General features: G+C 40.5%; 1 protein-coding gene across 3 annotated transcripts in view; it reads right to left on the bottom strand.

Annotated features, from left to right (window-relative positions):
• DLG2 (discs large MAGUK scaffold protein 2) overlaps positions 1-24,683 on the bottom strand; it is a gene marked incomplete at both ends in the record, with an annotated part of 787,463 nt that extends 762,780 nt beyond the window's left edge. For all 3 annotated transcript variants that reach the window (XM_082013954.1, XM_082013953.1, XM_082013952.1), the window contains one exon: positions 24,642-24,683. In XM_082013954.1, the coding sequence (XP_081870080.1) occupies positions 24,642-24,683 (42 nt within the window). The remainder of the gene's footprint in view (positions 1-24,641) is intronic.
• Positions 24,684-27,940: the final 3,257 nt, after the last annotated feature.

Raw genomic sequence — 27,940 nt, forward strand, 5'->3', positions numbered from 1 at the left:
AAGTTTGGTAGGGAGTGGAAAGCCAAAAGGCTTGAGAAGTCACTCCCTGGCTCACACTTTCTTGGAGCAGAGAGCTGTGAGCTCTGGAAGCAGAGGGATGTCGAGGAAGCCATGTGTGTTTTGTGCGCTCGCTGCCTGTTGCCTGTGGCAAGAGAGGGAATGAAATACACCTATGAACTTAAGCCCAAATAAAGAGGTGAAGGTCTTTCTCTTAGCTTACTTTAATAACTGAGATTAAGAGTCTGACTAGCCGAGGGCACAGATGCAATTCGGACAGGTGTTTAACTTCATTTCGTCCTTCCATCTCTCAACACTTAATACACAAACATGCATCCAGAGCCTGATGTTCCTCATGAAGTCCTGACATCGTACCATGGTCATTTAGCCACAGCCTCTGCCCTACCGTGGGTAGAAAGTCTGAAATGCATTTCCCAAATGCAGTTGGACTGACTGTTTCACTGGCTTTGGGATAAGCAATTTATCTCTCTAGGCAAGGCTGACACGGTGGCTCATGAGCGGGGCTTCTGTTTAATGTTCTCACTCACCAGCAGCCCCTTGGTGGCCTGACGTTAAATTAAGAAGCAGGAACAGGACTGAAAAATTGTCCAGTCTGCAGTCAACCTCCAGCATTTAAGACTGGAAGGAGCCAAGTCCTACAAGTGCTCGTGCAGCCAGAACACAACTAGTAGAGGCTTGGGGAGGGGAAAAAGAGAAATATAAAAACTGCACAGGCAGAAAAACTGCATGGACAACCTCGTCCTGTTCATGGTGTGGGGTAGGAAACTGAGGAACAGGTTCAAATAAGTTGCCAGATAGTTGGTCTTTTCTTGCCGTCATGTTAAAGGTAAAAGATAACACATTTGCAAAATTCCATTTCAAAAATCCATCTCTGTGTCTGACTTTCATTTTCTGCATCTATTTCTACATCATCGGCACTAATGAGGCAGATGGACTGCAAACCCTCTGAGCAAATTGTCATTACTAACACTGACACAAGCTGGGGATCCATTTTAAACACTGATGCCCTTCCCCAGCTTCTCCTACAGTAAGGCTGTGTCTTCTGCACTGGACACGCCAGTTCCCAATACACTAAGCAGTACCCTTAGACAATATTACGCTATAGAGATTGCATTCCACCATTTCTAATGTCATCTCCAGGCTGCCAAGCAAGCCTCCTCCGGAAGTAAATTCATATTCCTTCAAGCTGTCTCTGTCCGTGTTTATGAAAGCCATTCACTTCAGCCATTCACCTTCCCTTATTTTGTAAAAAGCACTACAGTCCTGGCAAAAGGGAAATCTGGTTAGAGCCCAAGACAGAAAGAGACAGCACAAAGGACCAGGAGAGGAAAAAAGGGAAACAATACGTATTTGCAGATAGAGAATTGTCCTATGAACCGACAATGGAAATGCTGCAGTCAGGCTGATTCTTCTTCTAACTGACTATGTAAAACCTTGGGACTGTCTTTATTATCAACATACGATCACTTCGAAAAATTCACGGTACTAGTTAGCTATTCAGACTTTACTATTTTAATTCCACAAACTTCAAAACCTTCTTTACAGTTTACCCAACCAAGAGGGATTGCTTAACTTTTTATAAATTAAAAAAAAATTTAAAAGTCTATTAAAGGAATTCAGTTTGGCTCCTTGATAGCTGTGTGTACACAGGCTTGACCATCTGGTAATCCTAGTGTGAAAAGCAATCCAAATCCTTCTCTGTCTTCTCCAAGGCTCAGACATGCCCTACCAGTCAGACGAAGGCTTTCCAGATATGCACTGCTCAGTAACACCTTCACAGTTCATACAACAGCGAGCCCCAAATCCTGCCCCAGAGGTAAGCAGGCACTTGGTTCAAGATGTTTTGTTCTGGCTGTCAAGCAGAGAAAACCTCTTCAGCTGACAGATAATTGTTCATGTGCCGGCAGGGAAGCATCCACAGCAGATTTTTATTTTTTAAATTACTCTAGGACAGAAAAAATAGAGATAATTGTGTTTGTACACCACGCCCACCCCCCCTTTTTAAACAGGAAAATAAACCTCTAGAAAGCGTTTCAGCTTCCCATAAAGACCTGGAGTACAGATATTCATGTGAAAAGGCACATATTCCTGACACCTTGCTCGTGGCTCCACATCTGGAGAAGCAATGCACACCAGTTACTCTATCTAAAGTTCAGAGCAATTCTCTCACCTCTTTTTCTTTGAATGGTAACGTCTGCTGCCTTCATCCTCTGTTTTCCAGATAAACCACCAGTATCTTCCACAATTTTTCAGTCCTCTGTGGTCTGTTCATATATCCTTTTACCTCAGGGCTTTGCATTTGCTCCTGAACTTGACTATCTGGATGTCGGTTGAGTGATAGTGTCCCAAGGCTGTAGAAAGCTTTCTTGCAAGGCAGAGAGACCGGTGACTTCTCTGAAATTAAATTCCACATCCAGAGTGACTGTGGACGCCATCACTCTCATCTCCTTGCAGCACATGAGCCCAAGCTTAGACAAGATAAGCAAAGACAGTACAAACATAGATTGTCTAATCTGTGACTTTGGGGGATAGCAGTGTTAATAATGAGATGCCTGCAACCACACTTCTGTAACCTAAAAAAAAATAATGGTTTGGATTTAACCCATCATTACTGCGGGAGGGAAGTAGCTTTCTCTGCTTGACTGCTGAGCACTAGCCCTCTTTTTCCCAACTGTTGCTTGCAGTGGTAGGTACAAAGGGAAACAAAACAAAGCAGAAAAGCCGTCCCCAGGTTTTGGCTGCAGTTATTTGAATTACTGGAGGAAAATCACTGAAAAGGTTTAATCCTGTGGCACCAGCCGAAGGGTAGGTGGAAGCAAGGAGAACTTTGGCACGTCTGCAGTTTAAAGGGTGGGAGCACACTGCTGATCCCCACTTGATGACTTCAAGGAGAGAAAAATACCTTTTTAGTTCATCTACTCTCTGAAATCCATGCTGTGAAAGCAGCAACAAAACATGACTTTCATAATGCATAAAAAATGTAAAAACAAGTGTCTTCTATAAAAAAAAATCATATACAGGACCAGCAAAATTGGCTGATGTCATTTATGAGGCTGATATAACTCCGTTTGCTTTGTTTTATTTTATTCAACAGATGTTGTCTCTGTGGAAGGAAAACAACCTCTTATGCTCAAATCACATAGAAAAATGATGCTTTATTTCTAGGATGCTTTTCTCTGGGGGAAAAAAAAAAAAGCAAACAAACTCACTAGCTTTGATGCTGTCTCTCCCAACTCCACCACAGAGGTTGTGGGTTAGCTCCAAGCCTGCAGCGGCTCAGACCCCAAAAATGCAAACTGAAACTTATTTTCCTTCAACATTTGGGTGAGAGCCGTGGCCGTTTAGGAAGCGCTCCAAGAACAGCCCAGAGGCAGGACACGGGGCCGCCGCTCCACGTGGTCACCCTCGGAGGCCGAGCTGTGCAGGGGTCAGTGCAGCTGGTACCACTTTCACTTTTCCTCTAGTAGCTTGTTGCGGTGTCTTGCTCCTTTGTTTCCCCAGTACACTACTGGACTCACCTCCGTCAGCTGTGGCAGGTCCCGTATGTGAGTAGTTGTACTCTAGACAAGAAGAAATTACCCCGGTGGCTCAGTACACAGGCAGTTCCTCTTCTTATACTCCAATAAACAACAAAGCCGCTACAAAGTCCCAATGTCTTCCATCCTTTTCAGTTGAAGAGCTTATTCCATAAAGTCTTCCTCTGTTGATTATCATTCATGTGCATCTGTTCTTAGCTTAGTATTTTAGTGAATTACTGTGACACTGGTTCTGAAGCCAAGTCAAAGTTGCCAAAGTACGTTATTTGCATTCGTACGTATCCTAATACACGCAGATTCCAAGAATAATCCTATAATCTTATAACGGCCATATTAATAACAAGCAGTTAGGAGCTACATTACTTAAGATACATATAGTGTTGATTCTCATTAAAGCTAGAATGACCTGAGCTGAAAGAACCAGCTGATTAAAGAGTATGTTTGGTTTTTCTTTTAAGAAAGTTCAGTATTTAAAAGTACTAAAGCACAATGTTACAGAAATATTAATAAAATAATGATTAGAATATTGACAATAGTAGTAACGATTGTAGTAGAACAAGAACCAAGTCTAGAGTATTAAAATCTCACATCCAGCCATAGCACAAATGGGGAAAAAATACTAGCCCTTAGGCAGGAATTCAATTGCCAGTTATTCCATTTCACAATCTCATTTAGGAGGACAAAGTACCTGAAAAAGGATCAGTTATCTTTCCAGAAGTTACTTTCTAGAAAGGTACGATCTCCTGTTCCTTTTTTGAAGGAGGAAATATGTTAAATCCCTCGCAAAATGGAAAGACACAGGGATAACCATCTATTTCTTGCAAAAGACATAGGGAATCATTTGTACAAAATGAACCTGGTCTTTTTTCATCAGGTTGTCCTAATAAGCAAAGTACATTTCAGATTTCATCTACAGTATCAGCAAAACATCACAAGCAGAAGAAAAAAAGTTATATATCCTGTAACTCTTCTTCTCCAGAGATATCGCTTACAAGATTCTTATTCAGCCACTGTTTATAAGCTTCCTTTTTGCCACATGGTACCTAGTGTAGACTGATGCTCCATCTTTCCACAAGAAACAAATAAAAAAGAAGTAAACAGCAGCTGCAGGCACTAATACACCATTTCACTGAAGTGGGATGCCTGAATCCAGTTTAAAGACTTTAACTGCAGGAGTTCACAAACTCCTCTTACTGATGGGCAGAGTGAGAACCTTCCCGTGATAGATCTTGGTTCAGAGAGGGAAACACTTTGTTTACCCTGAGATTCGATAAGAAACCTCATTAATTTAACCTACTTTTAGAGACTTAATTGAGAAATCTAAATTAAAAAAAAAAAAAATGCTGTTACCCAGTCTCTGCTCTAGTATAAACTCCTCTGGAGCTGAGTATCTCCTTCCAAAGGGACCTTACGGCAGCTGTGGTCCTAACTTAGGCTTCTTGATTTACTTCAAGATGGGCAAAAGAATCCAGGAAAGTCTAAACCCATGCTGAATTATCTACTGGAAACATTTTACCAAGTTCTCAAACAGAATCAGAAATTCAATTTGCAGTTCTGTGCTTGTAAAGAAAGTGTAGCAAGGGTAAAATGAGCACATAATGTTATGAAAATATTTTTCTTCAATATATTTGCTTCTAACAGTCAGACTGACCTGCTGGGTAAAAAATGTTCCCATTGCTAGCATTGCTGAATGCACCCAGGCTGGGACAGTGAGCTGCTTTTTGTCATCAAAGGGTTGAAAAATTAAGTACAGACCCATCAAAACTCTTCATTGGTAATGCGGAAGGGATTGACAGTTCAAACTGAATTTCAGAATTGAAACTGAATTTGCAGAACCAGAAGTGAGTATGCCTTAAATTGTAAACCAGAGGGGAAAAAAAAGAGAAAAAGAATAAAGCTGATGACGTGCTCTGAGGACCATTTTAGGCTGAATTGCAAGATTTTTTACAAGTTTGTGGCAGGGAAAGCAAAATCTTAATCGATTGGTTTTGTTTTTGTTGGAGATTGATTTGGTTTTGTTGGATAAAGCAATTCTGGGAGAAATATAATGAAAAAGAACAGCAGAGAGTTAAGATAGTAAGCTACAGATTGGATCAGCTTTAAGAAATTCAGATAACTATGTCTTACTGCTGAGTAGTCCAAAATTCTTTCATACGGGTATTTCAGTACATGTGTAAACTTCTCACTTAAAACAACAACATTACATATAATAGTTTTCCTTCTCTTTAGGCTGCTGATGCTCTGGATGGTAATGTTCAGACAAAAATTGTTCTTTCCCTTCTTTACCCTCTCTGTCCAGATGGAGATGAGTGATGAGTGGTGTCCCTCAGTACTGGTACTGGGACCAGTACTCTTTAATATCTTCATCAATGACACAGACAGTGGGATCGAGTGCACCCTCAGCAAGTTTGCAGACAACACCAAGATGAGTGGTGCAGTTGACACACCTGAGGGACAGGATGCTATCCAGAGGGACCTGGACAAGCTCGAGGAATGGGCCTGTATGAACCTCATGAGGTTCAACGAGGCCAAGGGCAGGGTCCTGCACCTGCGTTGGGACAACCCCCAGTATCAGCACAGACTGGGGGATGAAGGGATGGAGAGCAGCCCTGCTGAGAAGGACTTGGGGGTGCTGGCAGATGAAAAGCTGGACAGGAGCCGGCAATGTGCGCTCGCAGCCCAGAAGGCCAACTACATCCTGGGCTGCACCCAAAGCCGCGTGGCCAGCAGGGTGAGGGAGGGGATTCTGCCCCTCTGCTCCGCTCTGGGGAGACCCCCCTGCAGTGCTGCGTCCAGCTCTGGAGCCCTCGGCACAGGAGAGACATGGACCTGTTGGAGTGGGGCCAGAGGAAGCCACCAAAATGCTCAGAGGGCTGGAACAGCTCTGCTGTGAGGCCAGGCCGAGAGACTTGGGGCTGTTCAGCCCGGAGAAGAGAAGGCTCCAGGGAGACCTTATTGCAGCTGCCAGGGCTTAAAGGGGGCTGGTAAGAAAGATGGGGACAGACTTCTTAACAGGGCCTGTTGCAATGGGACACGGGGTAATGGTTTTAAACTAAAAGATGGAAGATTTAGATTAGATATAAGGCAGAAATTTTTCCCAGTGAGGGTGGTGAAGCCCTGGCCCAGGTTGCCCAGGGAGGTGGTAGATGCCCCATTCCTGGAACCATTCCAGGTCAGGTTGGTGGAGGCTCTGAGCAACCTGCTCTAGTTGAAGATGTCCCTGCTCACTGCAGGGGGGTTGGACTAGATGGCCTTTAACGGTCCCTTCCAACCCAAAGGTTCCATGATTCTTATGAAGAAAATCAGAGCTGGAAAGTACTTTGAAAGAAAACGAAACCTAATTGCATATCTGTTACAAGTTCTGAGTCATAGCAGCAACTAGTTGATGGAGTTGCCTTTCAGCCTAGGCTACCACTACCAATTTAAACAACAAACTGTTTAAAATGATGCTTATCTTATAAATGTAGTGTAATTACTTACTGCAAGGAAGATTCAATATGGCATAAATACTAGGTACATAAGTGAAATAATGTATGAATCTTGCTACTAATATTCATAATTTCTAATTCTGTTATGTGTTATTGATGGTTTTCACCATCGATTTACTTAGATAAAACATATGAATTACGATGTAAACCTTTAAAAGTAAGCTTCACAGCAAATTATAAATTATTTGAGATATTTTTCTTTTTAAAAAGGAAGAATCTGCGATTTTCAGGAGGTAGAAAAAAGTGTTAAGAAAAGTGACTGTACAGAATGGTGTCATGGGGTATCACCATGTTATTCAGTGACTCCAGAGCAGACGTGCTCCATTTGCAAAGAGGAAAAGCACTTTCTATGTGCCCCTGACCCTAACTCAGGCCTCTGAGACTCAACCACATTAAAAAATGTTCTGGTGGCTGCCTCAGGTCTTCGGCTCAACACCAGAGCAATCCCACAAACTTCAACTCAATCCTCTGTGATATCTCCAGGTCTCCCGTTGTTTGTGGTGGGAACTTACCACCGGAAGCAATTCTGTTGGCGATGTGCAAAATGGGACAGAAGTGTCTCCTCACTCTATTTTAACGGTGTTGTCTCAGCAGGTCTAACAGGAGCAAAAAGCTGTGGAAAATGGATTTTCACCACTGAAGTGAGCAGCTGTGACTTGGAATATATCAAAGCAACAGCTTTCTTCAGTTAGATGGCATCTTCTCACTGAGTCAACTTTGCTTATAGATCCTCACTGCTCCTGTTTTCTGGATTAGGAACCTGGAATTACACACACTCTCCATTACAAGTAGACATGTTTGCATGAAAAACCGTAATGAATAAACCTTGAAATCACACACATTTGAAACAGAAAGAACTTGAACAAGTTCCCTCTGCTGAGAAGACACAGTCAGTTTTGAATACAGCACGTAGCTATGTTCATTTCTCTTATGTTTGTATTACGGTCACATGTGAAATTAATTATGTGAAGCAATATATATCTATAAATGGTGATGTAACAATTACAATCAAAATTTAAAAAATAGATATGCTACAGTAATATTCATGGCTTAAATCAACAATTTGTTCTATCTAATAGAGCAGGCAGAATAGTGCAAAACAATGAAAGAAAAGTACTGCAGATTACATATTACAGGGACTTCTGGCAATTTTCTAATGGGTATAAGCTAGGAAATGAAGCCCAAGAGCAGCAGGGCAATAAAGCAGAATTCATATTTCAGCCTTCTTGGTCCTAGGCTACTCAAAGATCTGGAAAGAGCCTGGTGTAACTAACAGCCTTGGGCTTTGTAGCATGCAATGGCCACCCAGTGTTGTTGGAAATCTTTGCAGGACTGTGGGTTGTTTTCCCACAGAGTTTACAGTTGTTTTCTACAAAGGCTTTTGCAAGGAAATCTTCTTAAAGCAGGAAAAAAAGCCTGAAGGGCTCTGTAACATCTGTGGCATTTTTATGTGCTGTAAAGTAGATACAGAGAGGATGAAGATTTCACCCAAGTAGACACTAAAAGATGTTTTAATCCTACACTGAATTATTGTTAATGGTTGTAGAGCATTTCTTTCCTTACCTATAGAAACAATGCATCTTCAGTTCTCTGTGAAGAACTTATTTTAATTTCATGAACACTTCTTCATAAAACTATAATGACCTAGGATTCAGACTTGAGGAACAATTGGCATTTTCCCCATTGAGTGAAAACTAAGGTCTTATTGCTAGAGGTTCCCATCCTTATTTCTACTGGAGCTTATCTACCAAATGGGTTAGCAGAGCGAGATCTTTATCTCTCTCCCCAGACAATTACTATCAACATTTTCTAGAATTGACTGTATAGTTCATTATTCACCATAACAGTTTAAGGCTTTGCCTTCCATCCAGGTTGTTTCTTCTTCCAGACAAATAATGAGCATTTTCTAATGCCGTCGTTTCTTGCAGCAAGTACATCAATGCGTTTTCATAGCCCATCTCAACCATCTGTGTGGATGAATACTGCCTCCAAATAAAACTCTCCAACTGAAAAGGCTCACAGCTGTTGTCTGTGTTCACCACTTGGGTTTCATTTTTACATGGCGTATTTTTTCTGGTAAGCTACCATTTGAAAGGTGTTTTCGCTGATAAAAGGTGATAGAAGATGTCCTGGGATTAGATCACTACAGGAAAAAAGAAATAATTACTGCTGGGCTATGTAAGGATACAGACCTTGCTGACAGAACAAGGTCCAGGAAAGGTAATATAAGACCCACAAACACATGTAATTCCTCTATGAAAGATTTCTGTTTACGCTGATTCTCAGCACTGTTTGACTGATCCTGAGGTTTTCTGTTGATAGAAATATCACGTAAATTACAGCTACCACCAGCTACATTAATTTAACAGCAAAGGTAATTGATTTGATGACTAAAAAGATCGGTATAGTCCTAATTCTCTTCTTTTGGAAAGACATTTTCTGAATGTAGAAGATTAAGTCAGAGTAACCCTAGTGATTACATGAGAAAGCAGGAAATGAGTTGAAACACAAACAAAAGTGTTACGGCTCCCAGTTCACCATTTTGGTCTCTTCTGATGTATATATGGGCGAGTGTGCACAACCAAGGCCACACACAAGTGTTTGAAAAGCTTCCACTGACATGCAAAATTTTGGAAGACCTTGGAAGATTTAGGGAGGTGGGAGAAAATAATTTTTACAAGTATTATTTTCTTAAATGGAATGTAAAACCAGTTAATCCCCAAACCTTTTGTCATTTTTGCAGAGCAGGTTTTTGCACTTTTGTTTTTTAAATCATTTCAGTTTTCTGTTTCTACTATGAATGATTCCTAGCCACTTTTAAATAAATGTTTTGAGGAGGGCTTTTTGCCTTAAGTCCTTACATGGAACTGTATGATGAAAGAAAGTGGGTTTGGTTTTTTTCCTCCTCCACATTCCTAAGTTTTTTGATGTTCACTTTTAATGTCTTCTGCATAATTGTTTATTTACTTTATCATATTCTAAAATGCGGTGTGAAATTTAAACCAGTTTTTAAACCCGTACTGGACAGAACTCAGAAAAATCAACCACTGTGACAAACAGGGATCAAAAGGAAAAAATGACGTGAGTTACAAAGCCGGTGAACAAGGAGGGACAAATTATCGAGGAAGCCGATCAAGGAGTTCTTGCAATGGGCTTTAGGCAGTCTTAAAAGTATTTGACAGATATTTCCTCCATTGCCTGCTCCAGATGGGTGTTCCAGACAGAAAGGAAAGACAAACCAAGCCTTCGGAAAGTCAGGAAAGAAACGTTTACTCAAGTAACTGAAGCTCAACTACTAAGTCAGAAACTCTTTTTACTATTGTTCTCATAAATAGTGTGGGAGAAGCACGGTTCCCTGAAACCCCAGCAAGAAGTTACATCATGGAGAGCAGATTAGCAATGCAGGTCTCCCTGTCTTCCTTACATTTAAGACTCCAGAATAATAGAAAGCCAGGTGTGAAAATGTATACTAAAATCATGTGCAAAGTACTGGCCTATCCTCAGACCATATCTGCTGCTAGCTCACAGTATAACCCCGCCTGAAAAGGTCTGAGAATACAAGTATTGCACAACAGGCTGAGCAAAATCTGACTGTCAGCAACAGCAAGGAAACATAAAGTGATTTCTAAACAACATCACTCAATTGTAACCATTCTGACAATCACCGCGTGAAGGACTGTTGCTCCTAAGGTAAATTCCGCTCCTTTTCCAGCTGGAAACATACCTTTCTTGGGCTGTCTTTGTTTTAATGCACTTGCAGTTAGTTCTTCAGAGGCGTCCAGTCAATAGTCAATGCAGCTTCAGCCTGCCTGTACTCTGAAGTCATGTGCGCTACCGCTTACATTTAATTCATGTTCTTTTGTATTCCTACCGATACCATATTCCTCTTACATGGCTGGGAATGTATTTTCAACCAGTTGTGGTTATGGTAGGTAAGTAAATCCCAGAAGCCCTCTGCCAGGAACTTAAGCAGGAGGAATAGAAAGATAAACTTAGGCCAAATATTCCAGACGTTATACATTTCCTCAGAGAAATGGAGGCAAGAGAGACTCTGTTCCTTGAGTCCAAACCCTAGTTTCAGAAGGTCTTTCTCGAGGGATCAAATTTCAGCACTGCTTTTGTAATTTTTTTTCCTAATTACTATTATAACAAGAAACACAAAACTGTCATAAATCATCTTATTCATTGACTTGTGTCTGGCAGAGAAGAGTACCAGCTGCTTCAGAAGAAGGGGCAAGAAATCTGAACAACAGTAGCATGATCTAGTTTTGAGCCCATATCATATGTCATTTTTCCAATTTTTTTCTATTTTCTAAGTCCTTCCAAACTCTCGGCATCCATGGTATTTTGTCACCGGGTTCCAGCGATGCACTATTGCTTTGAATAACATCTCCTTTCATCAGGCTTAGGAGTGTTGCCTTTCAGGCTCACTGAATGCGCCTTTGGTGCAATGTGTAGGAAAACTTTGAGACAGGAAGAGAATTTATCTTCTTTAAAATGTTTAGCACTATGGCTTCTTAGTTTGTGTATTTTCTAAAGGAAACAGCCTCAATCTTTAAAATCTCTCATCCTGAGAGCCTTTTTGCTTCTACTCACTAGTGACCTTCAGATAAACAAAAGCTGATGAATTTTCAGATAAGCACTGTAGTTTTGTTGTTGCTCTAGGCTGATAACATTTCAGACCCATCAAGTAATTACAGAAAGGGGGAAAAAAATACAACTTCTTCTGTTTATTTTTAATTTAACCAGGGATTGGTATTACCTGGTGAAGAAAGTGAGGAGAACAAAGCAACTCTTTTTCCCTGGAAGAAGGAATTAAACAGGGTGAAATAAAATCTTCCCTGATGAACAAGAAAAATTGACCAGCAAAGCAGCTTAGTTATTTGAGGGGGAAAATTGCTGAACATAGGAAAAAATCAATGAAAATCACAGGACAGTGGTTTCCAGCTGGTGAGGTATTTTATTAAAAGAGGCTTAAACAGGGACTGAGTTTTGAAAGGCAAAAGGAAAGAGAGGACAGTGCCACAATGCCCTGAAATGATGAGGAAGGACCAACAGTGGTCCTGGAGCCAGATTGGAAGGGAAGGATGGGACGAGACACGAGGACAACACTACAGCAGTGAGTAATCACCCTGCAGTGTGTGAAGGTGCAAAATCAGGCCCTATTATTATCTTGGCTTTTCTGCTATCATTTTCTTCAATGCAAAATGCGTTGATGTAGCATTGATATAGCACTGTTTTGATATTGCATTGCCTTAAACTCACTATGTAAAGGCAAACTCTCAGAAGGTAGAGCAGTCAGCTTCTGAGAGACACAGAAAGGAAAAGAAGGAAGAAAAACCTTGGAAGAAGATCTGGAAGATTTGAAACAATAAGGCTAGCAATTTTTTTGAGCTGTATCCCAAGGTGCCCACTGAAAGATGCGCACTGCAAGAGAAACAGACAGTATTTCAATGAGAAAATATCGCTGGAGGGATCAAAGACGCAGTAACTGTATTGAAAAGTAGTGCTCCACAGATAAGTTTGATGCAAAGCCAGGAACTAGCGTCAAATGTCAGCAGTGGAGAGATCGTACATGTGTGAAGAACAGGAAGAGCCATGGCAGATGCAATTTAGGCATGATAAACTGAAATGAGTAAGACCAGAATAAACCAGGGAAGCCCAGAAGTGACTCATTGCTGTTTAAAGTTAGTGAGCAGAGACAAGAGGTATTCCTGCTGGGGATTTTGGGGGACTGGGGTGGGTTGAGGGGTTATTCTGTGCAGTCAATTGCAAGATAGGTGACAAGGGGCTTTGTACATCGAGGATGAAGAAGTCTGTAGAGTCATTCATTTGGAAAAATTATTACAGTTACTTTCTCTTTTTTTCTCCTCCCAACACAAAATTTTTTATTGGTTGCACATTGCCGTAATCCATGAAATGCTCAGGGCCCTTTGCAGCCCTTCACGTGCAGTGTTGTAGTCAACTTCCCCTGTTGGCACGTCCCACCTACGTACCCCCAGTTGCTGTGTCAGTACCTCTGGCCCTTGCCTTCCAGCATTTGAATTGCTTTTCCTTCCACTCACACTTTGCCAATCCTTATACCCTAAATTTTGGTTTATAAACCTCTGCTGGGGATGAAACAGAGCTTAGTAGGTAATAGCAGTAAAAAATAGTCGTTTAGACAGCCACTAAGTATTTCCCCATAAGGCATATGCACAAAGCCCATTAGCTCTGCAATGCGTCTGACTGACGGGTGAGTGCTCCTGTCAGCTCCCTTGGCATAACAGGCAAGAAAAACCAATGGCAAAGACTGAGGAGGTCCCGAGGAAGCTATAAAATTACTTTGGAAAAGGTATTCGGAAAGCACCTGATGCACTGGAGAAGACACTCTCATGGAGGAGACATGCTCATCTAGGGACGCCCCGCCACTTCTCTTCCTGGCTGCCCATTGAGGAAACTTTTCCTTTTCTTTTTTCTCTCATTTCTTTGTTTTTCTTTCCACTAGAGCAGATGTCTGCCACCTACTATGGACCACAAAAAAAAAAACCTTTTTGCTTCTTTGTTTCATCATCCTGTGTGAAACTATATCCTGGTGGGAGACAATGCATCTATTCATGATTTATTAGCCTGTCAAGAAAACTTTAAAACATTTTTCTGTATTAAATATATGAATTCCCCTAAAAACAGAAGACAGCAAGCATTCTCCCTTAGCTTAATACTGTTAAAAACAATTACAGAGCAACATGCTACAAGTTACAATTAAATTTGAGCTCATCTTTAGCTTGAGAAGTATTGCAGTTTCTGTGTGAAAAAGAGTGAAATAAATATTCACTTAACTGCCAAAACTTTTGTAAAATTTGATCCGTTTAAAAGATCACGTCAACATTTAAATCTAGCTGGGGAAAAATCTCAGGATCAAGTCACCTGTTTCAGTCAGATGGCTAACGGTAATTAGATCTTCACAAATCCCCTGGTAACCAGCTCCTAACAACTTTTGAAAAGTTGGTAATTATCTTAAACAGTTCCTGACACTAAAATTGCTTGCTAATTTTACCATGTATTATAGAGACGTGACAAATTTACAGTGGAAGTACTGTACAAATATTTGTTAATTAATCTCACAAAATATCCCCCTAAGATGCATTAGTGACTCTATTACTTTGATTGACATTTTCTGGTGAATCCTAGCAGCAGTTGAGGTCTTCCAGAGTCACACCTACACTTATAGGCCCACGTTCAGTCTTTCTTCTTGCATTTCTAGCTAAGTTTACCCCTGAGATGATCCCATAGTTTTGGGTCCCTTTTGAGGTTGATGATACAGTTATCTGTTCAGCTGGACAACTGTGGGTGTCTAATTTAGGCTGAACTGAACTGGTTTCTCAGTTAGATTTACTGGATCATAGGGACCAAGCTCAGATGAAGACCCCTGCCTCAAAGACACCTAACATACTCAATGTATGTGCTCTATCACCTTTTTTTTTAATGCGTTTGTAGCACCAGCCTACACTGTGAAAGCTGCACAGCTCTCAGAAAAGAACCAGACCTCAGTGTGCGGCCCTTAATTTTTTCTCTCAAAAATTTAAAGCAACTAAACCAAAATATAATAACTGAACCTCGTTGAAATAATGGGCTGATCTACCAGCTGGGCAAGAGGGAAACATACTGCAAACAGCTCAGTTCAATTACTCACTGCTTATTTTTTGTATATTAATTAAGTAATTTAGAAGCAAGAACCAAGACAAAAACAAAGGAAAACAAATCAGATGATCTCATAGTCCCGCAAGCTCTTGCTCTTGCCTCATCTCCAGGGCATCTTGGCTGACCCTTCACAACAGCTTGCTCCTCCTCCCCACATTTTTATGTCTTCCTTCTGTTACATGCAAAAGGAAAGGAGAGAAAAATCTGCCTGACCAGCCTTAAAACGCCAATCTTTGCTGCTTTGAAGGATGGGATTAATTTGACCAGATGGAAATGTCTATAAGAGAGACCTACATCTCAGCTAGTCACCTAAGCCCTCTCTGGTAAATGGAGAGAAACTGGCACTTTCAGGACAAAATTAATCTCATCCCCATGTAGATATTTAAAATAGGTCATATGAATCATGCCTTAGAAGAGACAATGCCTCACTACTGACACTGAAGGGAGCCTGAAATCACTAGATATAGATGTTTATATTGCTTTTGTCTGCAGTAAGCTGCATGCCACCTGAGTTCTTTAGATTGCTTTCTTGCTTTAGAGGCAAAATGCCTTATATTCACTTTCCGGTTACACACGTGGCTAGAAACCAGCATTTGGCCTTCATGTCCCTATTTTTAAGAAGTCAAGGACTACAAGAGATGTATGAATGTATCACGTGATTCATTACAAAAGCAGGTTTTCATAAGCAATTAATAATATCTCAAAAGCACACAGGAAGAAGAGTGTATGAAAGTACTGATCAAGCACTCCAACACCTTCTCAGAAAGAACTGAGGTTCTTGACTTCATGGGTCATCTAGTAAAAATGAAGTCATCTTTCGAAGTCATCTTTCAAAGTCTTGACATTTTCCTTTTCTAAAAGAACTCTGTAGTATGATTTAATTTCTAATAAAATGATGTTTCATATAATGTCTAGTCACTGAATTGCTAGCCATTATCATAGCCATGATAATCCAAGGATATGAGACCAAAGGGCATTGCATATGCAGAAGAACAGCCACTGTTTTTCAACCACTGGAGGTGGTCTAATAAAAGAAACTGTCTCTTCCACACCAGCTTTTTTTTCACTCACAATTTATTCACTTTTCCATTTTAACTGGGAATCCCTATTTTGCAAGAAGATCAACTCTTGAAGAGCTCCTGACTTTCGCTTAGCGCTCGCCTAGAGAGAGATTTCGAAATAGTGACTTAAACAAGGTCTGGGTTTAAAGAGATTCATTCCTAGCAATTTCTGTTGTGTAAGTTATCGGTAATTTTTCAAAAGCACTTAGCATGGAGTTGCTGATAAAGTATACATTAATTTCTGAAGGAAAGAAATACGCATAATGCCAGGTTAATGGAAAACATCCTGTCAAGCTAACAAACATGCTACCTTTTTGCAGATGGGATTATAAATTTGGCTGACAATGGCAACAATATTGATATAATACACTTAGACGCCTGTAAATCATTTGACATGGCACTGCATGACATTTTGTTAAAAACAAAATCAAAATGGCACACATTAAATGGATTAAGAAGTGTCTAACTGACAAGATTCAGAATGGAATTACAAATGGAACAGTTGATCAGGTGTGTTCAGTGGGATCCTCAGGGGCTGGTCCTGGCTTTATGTTTTTCAAATGCTGATCAACCTGGGAGAAAACTCAGTCACTTGCTACCGACCATACTCAGCAATGAGAGGAAAAAGGTAGTGTCATAAACGGGGCAGGCGACAGGTCACTGGTACAGATCCATGTATTTTTTAACACAGACAGCACTGAGTCCTGACTACGGGAATAAAGCAAGCAGCTCTTCCTTACGGGCACTTTCCAGAGAGGCCTGCTGCTAAGCAGATGGCAATCCTGCTAGACACGGGGCAGAACGTGAACTCCCAGAGCAGCGGTGTGGCTGACGGAGCCGGCGGCACCCTGGACACGCACACAGCATCTTCAGCGGGAGCCAGGACATTCATGACTTCTGCTGTGAGGCTGCGTCCAGCCGTGGCATGCACGGATCAGGAGGCCTGCTGTGAAGCTGGAGAAAGCTCAAAGACAAGTCATGAGAGGGATGAGATGAGGCAATCGTGCAGTAAGAGGTGCCAGGAACTCACTTTATTTACTTAATCAAAGAGATGATTAGGTGATGCCTTCGCCACAGCCTAGAGCTGCTCACGGGGGTACAACTCTTTGCAGGAGGCTCCTCACCCCAACCAAGTAACAAAACACTGAAAGTGACCCAAAAGCTGGAAGCTGAGCCTATATTAATTCAGTCTAGGAATATGGCACACACCTCCAACAGACTAATTAACCTCTGGAACAATACATTTGTAAAGGTTGTGAGAGGTTCTCCCTCATCAGACATTATTCAAGAGAAACAGAATGTTTTTCTAGAAGGTACGGCAGGTGTCAAGAGATGTATCCTTCTCCAACAGCTCATGGTAGTTTTACAGTCTGTGCAGACAGATTAGATTAATTATGATTGTTCTGTCTAACTTGAAAACTTGGCCACTTATTTTTGTTTGCAAATGTAAACTGAAGTTTTGAAAACAAATCTGGAGCAGGCTGAAAATCCTGTCCAAAATGTCTGCAAGTACGTGTGAAATAGCTACAATATTTTTCTTCATCTGTCCTGCAACTTGGATGAAAATGTTTTTCTGAGTTTCACTTCTCCAGTCAATCCTTCTTTTCTAAGGTTTTAATGATCCTATGAGCTCTCAAAGGCAGGCAAGCCTTTCCAATTACTTCTCTTGCAGAGATTCCTATTTGAAATTTGAGAGTTTTACCTCTTCGGTGAAAGTGAGACTAAAACAAAAAATGCTTGTGCCCAGGTTTCTTTGATTTGTTTTTATGGGATTCGGATTTTGTTTTAGTTGTCTTTCCAGAAGTCTGGAAGCTACCCAGTTATCAGGAGACTTTATATGACTTCAAACACTCAGATCTGTCTGGAGATACAAAGGGAAAAATCAGCCACCTCTTCCTCCTCTGAGAAAACAGTGATGGTTATGCTTTTAATAATAGCTTGGTTTTTTTCATTCTGTAACTTCTGCATCAGTCATTAATCTGTAGCTATCACTCATTATTTTGGCACGGGGACACAGGTGGAATGCAGACTGCCTGAATGTGTTCCAGAGTTCATTTCTTTGGTGTGTGTCCACAACTGAAAAAATATCAATTCTTCTTTCAGAATCTTATTTTGCATCTTTACTTCCAAAAGACCATTTCTTTGTCTCCCACTGTCTCTAAGGATATCACGGAAGGAAGAGGGTGGGGGCTTTCCCCTCCATAAACAGGTACAAGCATTTCATACATTGATCCCATGCCAAAATCATGGGAGCCTGGATAGGAACAAAACATCTCAGCATGTCCAAAATACATGGATATGTACAATATACAACCAGTAGCTGTAAGAGAGGACACAGATGTGAAGACTAGCCCTGGAAAATGCAATACTTCACTCAGCCACAGACACAGAATATCTTCATCCAATTTAGCATGAACAAATGGGACAGGAGAAACAGATGAAGTTAGAAGTGAGTGTAGACAGAAGATAACCATGAGAGATTGTTGTGTAGCCTTTAATTGTGGCAAGCTATTATTAATTCCATCCATCACTGATTAATGGTCTTCTGCACTTCTCCACATGCAGATGATAGCAGCCATGGAGTTTCCAAAAAAAAAAATATCTCACTTTACTTTTGCTTGGGTCCACTGCACATTCCTCAATATTTTGTAGGCAGCTGTCAGGATAGTTGATCTAATTTTTCTATAATGTCATTAAGATCAAACAAACACTGGCATCTTTAGTACATAGGGTAAACCTATTAGTGGTCATTTAACGGTAGAGCATTTAACTTTTCATCATTTTTATGTAAACATAAAATTGTCACATACAGACATGCTATTATATTCTAGTTACTTGCACATATTAAAAACCCAACAAATTTAAATATGTTTACAGTCCTAGATCTTTTCAATTGTCCTCTAACAAGAAGGCCAATTATATATCTCTGATAAGAATAGCTCATCAGATAAGCTCTAATGAGCCCACATTAAAATGGGAGACACAAAATAGGATTGAAATATTTTTCTTGGTACCAGTATCTATGCAGAAATTTCTGAATGAAGAAAATAGTACGCAGCTTCTGTATCCACTATTTTTGTGACTAACTTTTCTAACTTTAGAGAAGTAGCCCTTATCCCCATAGCATAATACTCATATTTGCTTAGTATTCATAAAGGTTTCTTAGTAGTGGATTTTATTTCTTATACTGTGCTTGTCATTTTAGCATCTCCGTACCTATTCACCAATTTATAATGGCCTTTAAGGGAATATTATTCTGGTCTATGGGTTAAATATAGTCCCAATCTTACTATATCTAGAAAATGGGAGCTGCTGCTGTGTTATTAATCTCTTCTAATTACCACTTTCATTAATAACTTGTAATGGCCATGTATTGTAAATCAGCACTTGCAGCTGGGCGGACTGGTAAAGTACGTACTTAGGTATTTTAAATGTTTGCAAATCTGGCCAAGTTTGATTTCAGAAGTGGAAAAATCAATCTTCATCATTCAAATAATGTACTTCTTATTCAGACAGAACTACTATTTGAACTGTATGAGACTGGATTCAGATCTCCAGTGCACCAGAACTGCTATTAACATCACTGGTGTGATCGCAAAAACCAGGCTGTAAATGAGACCTTCAGCTTCCTGTGAGGCATGAGAGTGGGCAGTAGCAATATATTTTGGTACAGACACCTACCAAAAGTAAGAAATTCTGTGTTATTACCGCTGTCACAATTTTGACACAGCTCTCTGTAGAAGTTGGTCCAAGAGATCACTAACCCCTTTTTGCAATGAGTTATCTCTTCCCTAAAATTCCATCTTTATTTAACAACAGGATGACAGCAATACAAACAGCTCAGCTGTTGTTAGCTCTCAAGGCTAGATCCAACAGTTGTTAAACAAATCCCTTATAAAGTTCAAGGTCTTGCTTATTTTATAGCCTAGTCAAACATTTATAAACAGATGACAAGATATATTACAGAAATGCAACTAGATATTCACAACCTACATAATATTGTCCTTTTCCTTGTCCCCAGACCTCTCAGGGTGGAAATTCCACAACAACTTCGTTTGTTTTCTAGTACTAACCCACATTTTGCCTTGGTGTCCCTACAGTAGTAGCAGAACCGTACTTTGACCTGCAACTTGTATTGTAATTATGACTATGCAGTTATGAGTACAGTAAGTCAGAGTCAGACATAATCAGAACTACAAAAAGGAATAAACTCAAATAAAAACTACCCCTGAATCTGTTCTTACTTACATTAGAAAAAGTGAGAAACCAATCTTTCCTGCTTACTCCTTTTAAAATGCTATATCAAAGTCATTCCCGTGACTTCTGAACTGTTCCTCACTTAATAGGGAGGTGCTAGAGGATGGTGCCTGATAGAACAATTAAAGCAGGAAAATATGAATAAGAAACCAAGGACCATGTCTGGAAGTCTGTGACATCTGGGCGTCCGAATCCTTTTGACTTCATCCCCCATTTGCAAAGAATACCATAAGACTACAGCAGAACATATTTTGGCAATACAGGTCCAGTTTGAAAGATCCATAAACTCTCTTCCTTTGGAAGACCAGAACAATTCTTGGTACAGGTGGCAGAATATATGATATACACAACTTAATTACGTAGCTAGATCGTTAATTCATACTGGGAGAGGGGAAGAGTTACAGCTGCATGTAAAAATGTAGACCAAAGTCAGCAGCTCGGTTGGCATTTGTGACTTTTTGCAACTTTTGGCAACGAAACATTTTGCTATTTGTTACTACAATTCTTCCGCCTTTACTGCTTAATCCACAACGTTGCATTTAGAAACTGCTAGGTTAAAATAATTACTTGTATTTTTGAAATGCAGGTGGGACAAGAGGACGAGCAGAGAAAGCTAAACTGATTAAAGGATGGAAGCTTCTAGGATCCTCCATGGATCCTGGCCATGCTCCATTCCTACCCTAACATGTCCCCTGCATCATCTAAGATCCTCAAAAAGTGACAACACCCAGGTCAAAATTCCAGCCATAAATCACGGTTACTGTTTGACACAGGCTAGCATAATGTTCTAGCTGTAGCACAGGAGATGGAAGGCATTGTATGTAGAAAAATTCTATCACCACCACGGTGACCCGAAGTTAGCAGTCAGAACAAAAAAAGGCACTTAGTTAACCCAGCGTTTGGGTAGGAGCTCGGTTCTGTGAGGTGCCAAGTGTACCCATTAACGTGAAGACAGCCTTAAACTCCTGCCGAAGTAACTCTGAACCTCCTGGGAAGCCTTTGGCATTTCAAAGTGTATGGATCTGAATTCATACGAAAAACATCCCTGTCCTTTGCTTGAAGCTCTGACGACCCCAAAGCCAGTGCCGACTGCTGCTGAGAATGAGGTCCTTCAAGGAGAGAGGGCCCAGCGCTCACATCAATCCCATGCTGAAGCACAAATGAAAGACATCGCCTCTGCTACTCAACTTCCCAGAAGCACCAGCTGTGCCTCCAGTAAGACCCTCAAACTGCCAGCCAGAAATAGCAGCCCAGATTCACAGCAAAATCTGTCAGAACTACACAAGGAGTTCCTCAAGGGAAGGGGAAGGCAAAACTCTTACAAACTTTTAAGAAAAGCAAGACCCCGGTCCATAAAAGTTTTTCAAGCTTAGCTCAGACTAGGGAACCTAAATATTTGCAATGTTTCCCAAAGCTTTACAAGAGTTTTACTAATACTGAGGGAATTTAAAATACTTGCCTAAGCCAAGAACAGAAAGATTTTAATGGCAACCTCTAAAATTCTCTTGCATATAAATACAGAAAGTATTTTCAATCCACAGTGGACACAATTAGAACTACAAACATTTGACACTGGGCAGCCCCCTGCCATCAATATCCTGTGCTCCTGAGACTTACTCGTGCTGAAAATACAACACCACATTTAACTACTGCATGTAGTAGGAGTTCACTTTTCCCGGCACACTGGCCATTTCCACAAGAGCACTTCTGATCTTGGAGGCACTGCTTTTAGATTTTAATTCCCTGATTTCTCTGCTCATTTACGCTATCTTCCACCGAGGTACAAAATTGTGCATACATGAGACATCAAGAAAGAGATCAGTCAAATATGTAGGATTTTAATAATGCTGTGTCTAGTAAACAGGCGATAGTAAGCAATAGTTGTATTTTACTTTTATTTTTTGTAATTCCTGCTGACTTTCATTTTAAAAATGTAGGTCCAGAGAAACTGACAGAGAAAGACATTTTGCTCATAACTTCTCAGACATCTTTCTCCCTTTTTTAACCACTGACTTAGTTTCTGCTCATGCGGGAAATAATAATTATTCACATAGGCAGGTACATGCTCATGGTCAGTACCACTCTTTAGTCAACTCTAAAAATAGGCTTTAAGAATGCATGGGGTAGACCTCTTTTTATAAGTCTGCGTATGCCAACTCAGTTCACATGGGCAGTTTCAGATAGACTGGCAATCAAGAAGCGAGAGTCCTACCTTGAACTTGAAAAATCTGCTTTCTTTAAAGCCATAAACTGCAGCTGCCATCAGAAACAGACCCAATTGCTTTTCTTTTTCACTTTCCAGGGCAAGCAAATCTATTTCCTGTTACAGCCTGTACTTACAGTTTAATTCTATCTTATGACTTAAAGACTAAAATATTTGAGAACCACTAAGATTTTTCCACGCATTTAAAAGGGGGAAAATACAAAACTCAAAACAGATGTTTTATAATGTATTTCATTTATTTTGGCCACCCATAAAGCTGTGGCTTATGCTAGTGCCAACCAAGTTAAAAGCAAGAGAGTTCTGCAGAAACACTATGTAATACATTTTAGAATGAGCAGGCATGGGAAGCACCTTTCAATAAACTCCTATTTATTAAGTAATTTTCAATGTCAGAAAAAGAAAACAGGAATTACTGAAGGTGCAAGTGGCACTGGCATACTTGGGCCACTCCTGGGGGGATTTGCAAACTTTATGCAGCTTTTTTTATGTTATTGTACCCACTGTATAAATTGGTAAGCAGATGATCAATGAAAGTGGATGAGTTTGATGAAATCAGAAAAACTGAAGATAACAGAACAAAATCATGTAAATAACAGATACTGTATATCAATTATTCCAGGGACACTTAACAGCTGGAGAAACTATCGCAAATTAAAACTATCTTATCCAGACAATCGTCAGACTTGGGCTAGCACAAACCTTTCACTTTTTTCTGTGTTTATGAATGGAAACAAAGACATTTCAAAAGTTAAACCCATGGGCCTCCTAACAGTTACTGTGGTACTTACTGATAAGGTATCTCGTGGAAATTACAGCAAAAATACTTATGTTGAAGTTTCCCCTGTACCTATTCTTATTTAGACAGAGAAATCTTTTCCCAACAACAGATCCACTTAAACCAAACACCCTCAGCACAGTACTGCGGGCTGGGGGACAAAATGAGCAATAAAGAATAAAGGTCTCAAAGCATTTCTTTACTGACAATTTACTGCCTAGAACACAGGGCATATAATGTGGGTATAATTTACTAACCTGCCAAAACGTTATGGGGAAAGCATAAGGAAAGGACAATGGATGTATTTTAGGAAGACCGAACAGCATTAAAAGTTTCAATTTGTATTTTTTGGCTTGTTATACACATATTTGAAGGAAATCTATTTTTCACTGTCCTCCTCAGAAGTGGCACAGAAAGTGAATTGCAAAAGTTAATTAGAAAGTAATAAAATGTGAAAGCTTAGCAATTCAGTGCAGCAATCAGCAGTACAGACTTTGACCACATACATAGGAGCAGACTCTTAGAATGTGAGCTTTTAATACAAAACACTTTTCAAATCTAATGGCAAAAAAATATTTTGACAAACAAATACAACGTTCATTATTATCAAACCAAGTGCAAATACAGAAAACTCACTTTAATTCAGACGCATGCTTAAAGCAGTTTGAAAGCAAAATATCCCTTAGAATTTTTTCTCCAGGTAAAACGGTTCTAACCGTGATTATCCGGCATTTACCAGTGCTTTCCTTCCCGGACAGACACACTCATTTGAACTTGAAAAAGCCAGAATGCCAAAAGTACCTCCCCAATACGTTGACTAAGGACTGTAATTCATTTAAATTATGCAACTGGATTGCCACAGCTGGCCCACAGCTTGGCTTAGAGCTCAATTCAATGCCGGTGATGCTGTCTGCTAATATTGTCCTACTTGCAGAGAAGGTAATACATCCAGCAACTTCTATTGAAGTTCTGACACTAATTAACAGAGGAAGCAAATGTTGACATGAGTGACAAACGCTGGTTAATAGCTACGGTGAGACCCGCGCTGCCAGCTGGCATTTGTAGCATTTTGCAGTAATAATCCCTGGCTTATTTCTTAGGACTTTGCTTATAATTTGTTTGTATGCATTTCATTTCAAGTTAGGAACAAATCAGCACAAAAACCAACCCAGATGACAGCGGCGAGACCCCCAGTTTTCAGACAAGTAATCAACAAGCAAGCAGCATCACTTGGAGGGTGCCTGGGGGACGAGAGTATGAGAATTCTTATCCTATATAAAGCTATGTAGCCTTGCACAAACAGCCTTTGGCATCTTGTTTCTGGCCTACCTGGACAGTAGCAAAACATGTTTATCAGATCACACAAGCCCAGAACCTGAACTGCAAGCGGTTAAAAACTGAAGGTCGCTAAGCTGCAAAATTAAAACATGCTTCTACGCTTTCGCTACACAGACAACGATAAAACAAAGCCTCCACAACCACCTGTAATAAGATGCCTGTTCAGCTAGCAATTCCAAAGTACTCAGCAACACAAGGTAGACATTTTCTGCAGCTGGTTTTACATGTACATTCCTGCCAAATCGTTGTCTCGTATCCTCTTACCTTCACATTAGTCCGGAGTGCACAGTAACATGCAAAAAACATTGCAGTAAACAAGGAGCATATGGACCAGTATTCAGCGTCTCTGCTCTGCACAAACGGTACACACACGATCCCGAGCATGTGCTACTAAGGAGCATCCGTTCCCTCTGTCAGTTTGAAAATGCATTGATCTCTGGTTTTCTGACTACAAAAAGACATGTCTTGAAGGCACTGAGTGAAAGCTACATATCTCTTCATCGACTATATATAGAAATATGCCCAGTAATTTCAATTAGCAGAGAATTCAGCGTCTGAAACTTGGACCTCAGTTGCTTTTCCTTCCAGCATTTTAAATTCAGAGGGGAAAAAGGAGGGGGAACTCACCCAGAGGGGAAAGGTGAGGAATTGAAATGTAAGCAGCGAGTTACTTATATTCCCCCCTGGCTTTGATGTTTTTCTTTTCGGTATTTTACAAACGTTATACACGGAAATATGAAGAAAGGTTTCTCTTCCAGCTCTCAGATTTACTGTGGATTCTGCACTGTTTCTGTCTGCTCTTGTTAAAGATGCAGCATCCCTTTTAACAAAGACAACGTCATCAATCATGACAGTTTCAACATGTTCTACTCACAAATAGAGTCTCTGATTAAGGACAATGGCTGGCTGGCTTATTAACGTTTCCTCAAATGCAAGTTCAGTCCCCTGTGCTAAGCTATTTTTAAATAAAAAGTCCCACCTACTCCTTCACTCTCATTTAATAAAAATGCAGCAGACTAGTTCTAAAGATCCTGAATTGCTTTGTGCTCCTAGCTCAGACACCGGACATCGTTTGCAAACTGTTTTCTTGCTTGCTGGGATTAGAAGCACAGAGAAAAATTAAAACGAAAGCAGAAAAATCCTGGAGAAGGCTGTGACCTCACATTTGTAACTACATATTCTGAATTTAAAATGCTCAAATATCTTCCAGAAGGAGGGGACTCAGAACCGAGCCAGAAGGCAAAGCTTTAATTCACAAGCAGAAAAATAAGATCAAACCACTTCTTTCACTCCTGTCAGCCACTGGGATGCTACAGATTAACTGATTATTTACTAGGCTGCAGGGACACAAAGTCAAAGACTCGACTCTTTGTTCATAGCACCGGGAACCACTGGTATTCATACTGAATTATGAAGCAGTCTTCAGGAATAAAATCAGAAGAGCCTCTTTTTTTTTTTTTTCACTGCAGCAGATACTGTGGGAGGCAAGGAGTGGAAAAGGCTTTACTACCTTCATCTCTATCAGCACCGAGCAATTTGTGTAGGATAAGCATAACTTAATAGAAATATCTGCAGTGACTTTTAGGATTTCTTTAAATAATGCTTTACGTAAACCCCCTTGGAAATCTGCAGAAATACTGAAGTCCTACCAAAGTCAGTGGGTATCTTTCTGTGGGCAATGAGGTGAAGAAGCTTAAACAGAAGGATGTGTGTTTAAAGAAGGAAAAAGGGGGAGGGGAAAAGGCAGCAGGGTTTTTTCCAACATCTTCCTAAAGACAAGCTCTCAGAAACTGTCGTCAACTCCAAGTGAACAGCTATTTTTAGCCCGGCATTGTTTGTGCCTTTTTTTAGGAACGAAAAAGGCAGTCATGTTTAAAGCTAGATATTGCTCTACAATGTATCCTAAGACAGCTACTTAATTTGATCCCCAGCTCCATCTGTCATACAAATGAAGTAATTAGTAATCACAACCTTCTTTGGCACGAGCAGTGACTTCCAGAACAAAGGAGATGAACCCTGTTCTTAAATCTAATACTGCAATTTTTATTACTAATTAAATTGTGGTCCAGATGCTGTAGTTCATAAAGCTGGGATATCCCAAAGTTCTGATAGTTCAGACTTTGGCTGCAGCGATATCCGTCATATAAGGTAAAACATAGTAGCGCGTTGCTCAGCAAAAGCATGGGAGAATTAATTGATGTATTTTTCTGACACTCTCCAAGTGAATAGAAAGAGAAAGGAATCATGGTTTATTTTGCAGTACAGCACATTAAGAATTAAAATTAAGCATCTTAGTCATTGAAAAAATATCACAGATCTTGGGGAATTCTGGTCCACCGGAGAAATGCAATTCAAAAAGCAAAGATGAATAGATGCACAGTCCTGAGGAGCAAGGCAAGGCTCGGGCAAGCATGTAGCTGCTTATGAAAATCAAATTCAAGCCTCCTTTCCGCCAAAGGAATTACACAAGGTTTCAGTCAGCAAAGTCTTTGAAACAACTTTCTTCTTCAAGATCCTAAAAAGTTAATGGTTTTGGTTTTAGGCAAACAAACTCAACACGGGGAAAATGAGAATCTCACTAAACGAAAGCAGGGCTTTCAGATTCATTTAACAAAACAAGAAGTGATGCAGTCCCAAAGCCTTCACTCGGAAAAACATCCCGTGACTCCTGAGTGTCTGAGAGGAAAAGTTATCTGGGAAATTACAGACCTCGACCCTCGTAACACTGTAAGAGTGAAAAGGGAAGACTCCCACCCAGGTGGCAGATGCCTCCTGTAGTAACTCTGGGCCATCGGAGAATTTGCTGGGATATTGAAACCTCTGTACCAGGCAACAAGGTATTACTCTGATAGCAGACCAGCCTAACACGTTTAGCAGGGGCTACTTGAGGTAATACACACAAGCAGATCCCTGCAGGGCTTGTTCACCTCTGCCAAAACACTTCTTATTGCAGCAGTCCAAATTTTAAAGGGAGCATTCTCATCAAGGACATACAGTATTTTATTATGCCTAACAGCTACTCAAAAGCAGCTCATATCGGTGATATTTACAGTCTTTGACATAGAGTTGATAACAATGAGTGAGGAAAAACCTCGCCCAAGTCTGCCAGACATGCCAAAAATAGCAGAACATTTCAAGTGCTCAGGGCCTCTTTAAGCAGGAGACCATAGGGAAGAACCCCACAGATAAAAGAAGTTACTCCGTTTTAAAAAGAAATAGGTTAAGTATAAAAACAGTAGAGAGACAGTAGTCCAAAAAAGCTCCATTACAGACCTTCTCTAAAAAGAAGTATAACTTGTGACCTGTATATTCTTAGAAGAGGGAAACCACTGGAGCCACTATCTTGAGCTGTGAAATGTAATCATTACTTTATCCTCCTGTGCCTGCAGGAGGGCAAACGGCAGTGCTTGGAAGGAAACCCCGGTTGTCTGCAGAGGTTCAAAGAGAGAAGAGGGAACGTGCTGCCCTGGACGACCTTGATCTCAGGAGGCCCCGAGGGCAGTCTGCTAGGAGGAGTGAGGGGGGACAGCACTTTGCAGCATCTCTCACTGCCCAGTAGAAGA

This window comes from Phaethon aethereus (assembly GCF_964289735.1).
Source record: "Phaethon aethereus genome assembly, chromosome: 1".
NCBI lineage: Eukaryota > Metazoa > Chordata > Aves > Phaethontiformes > Phaethontidae > Phaethon > Phaethon aethereus.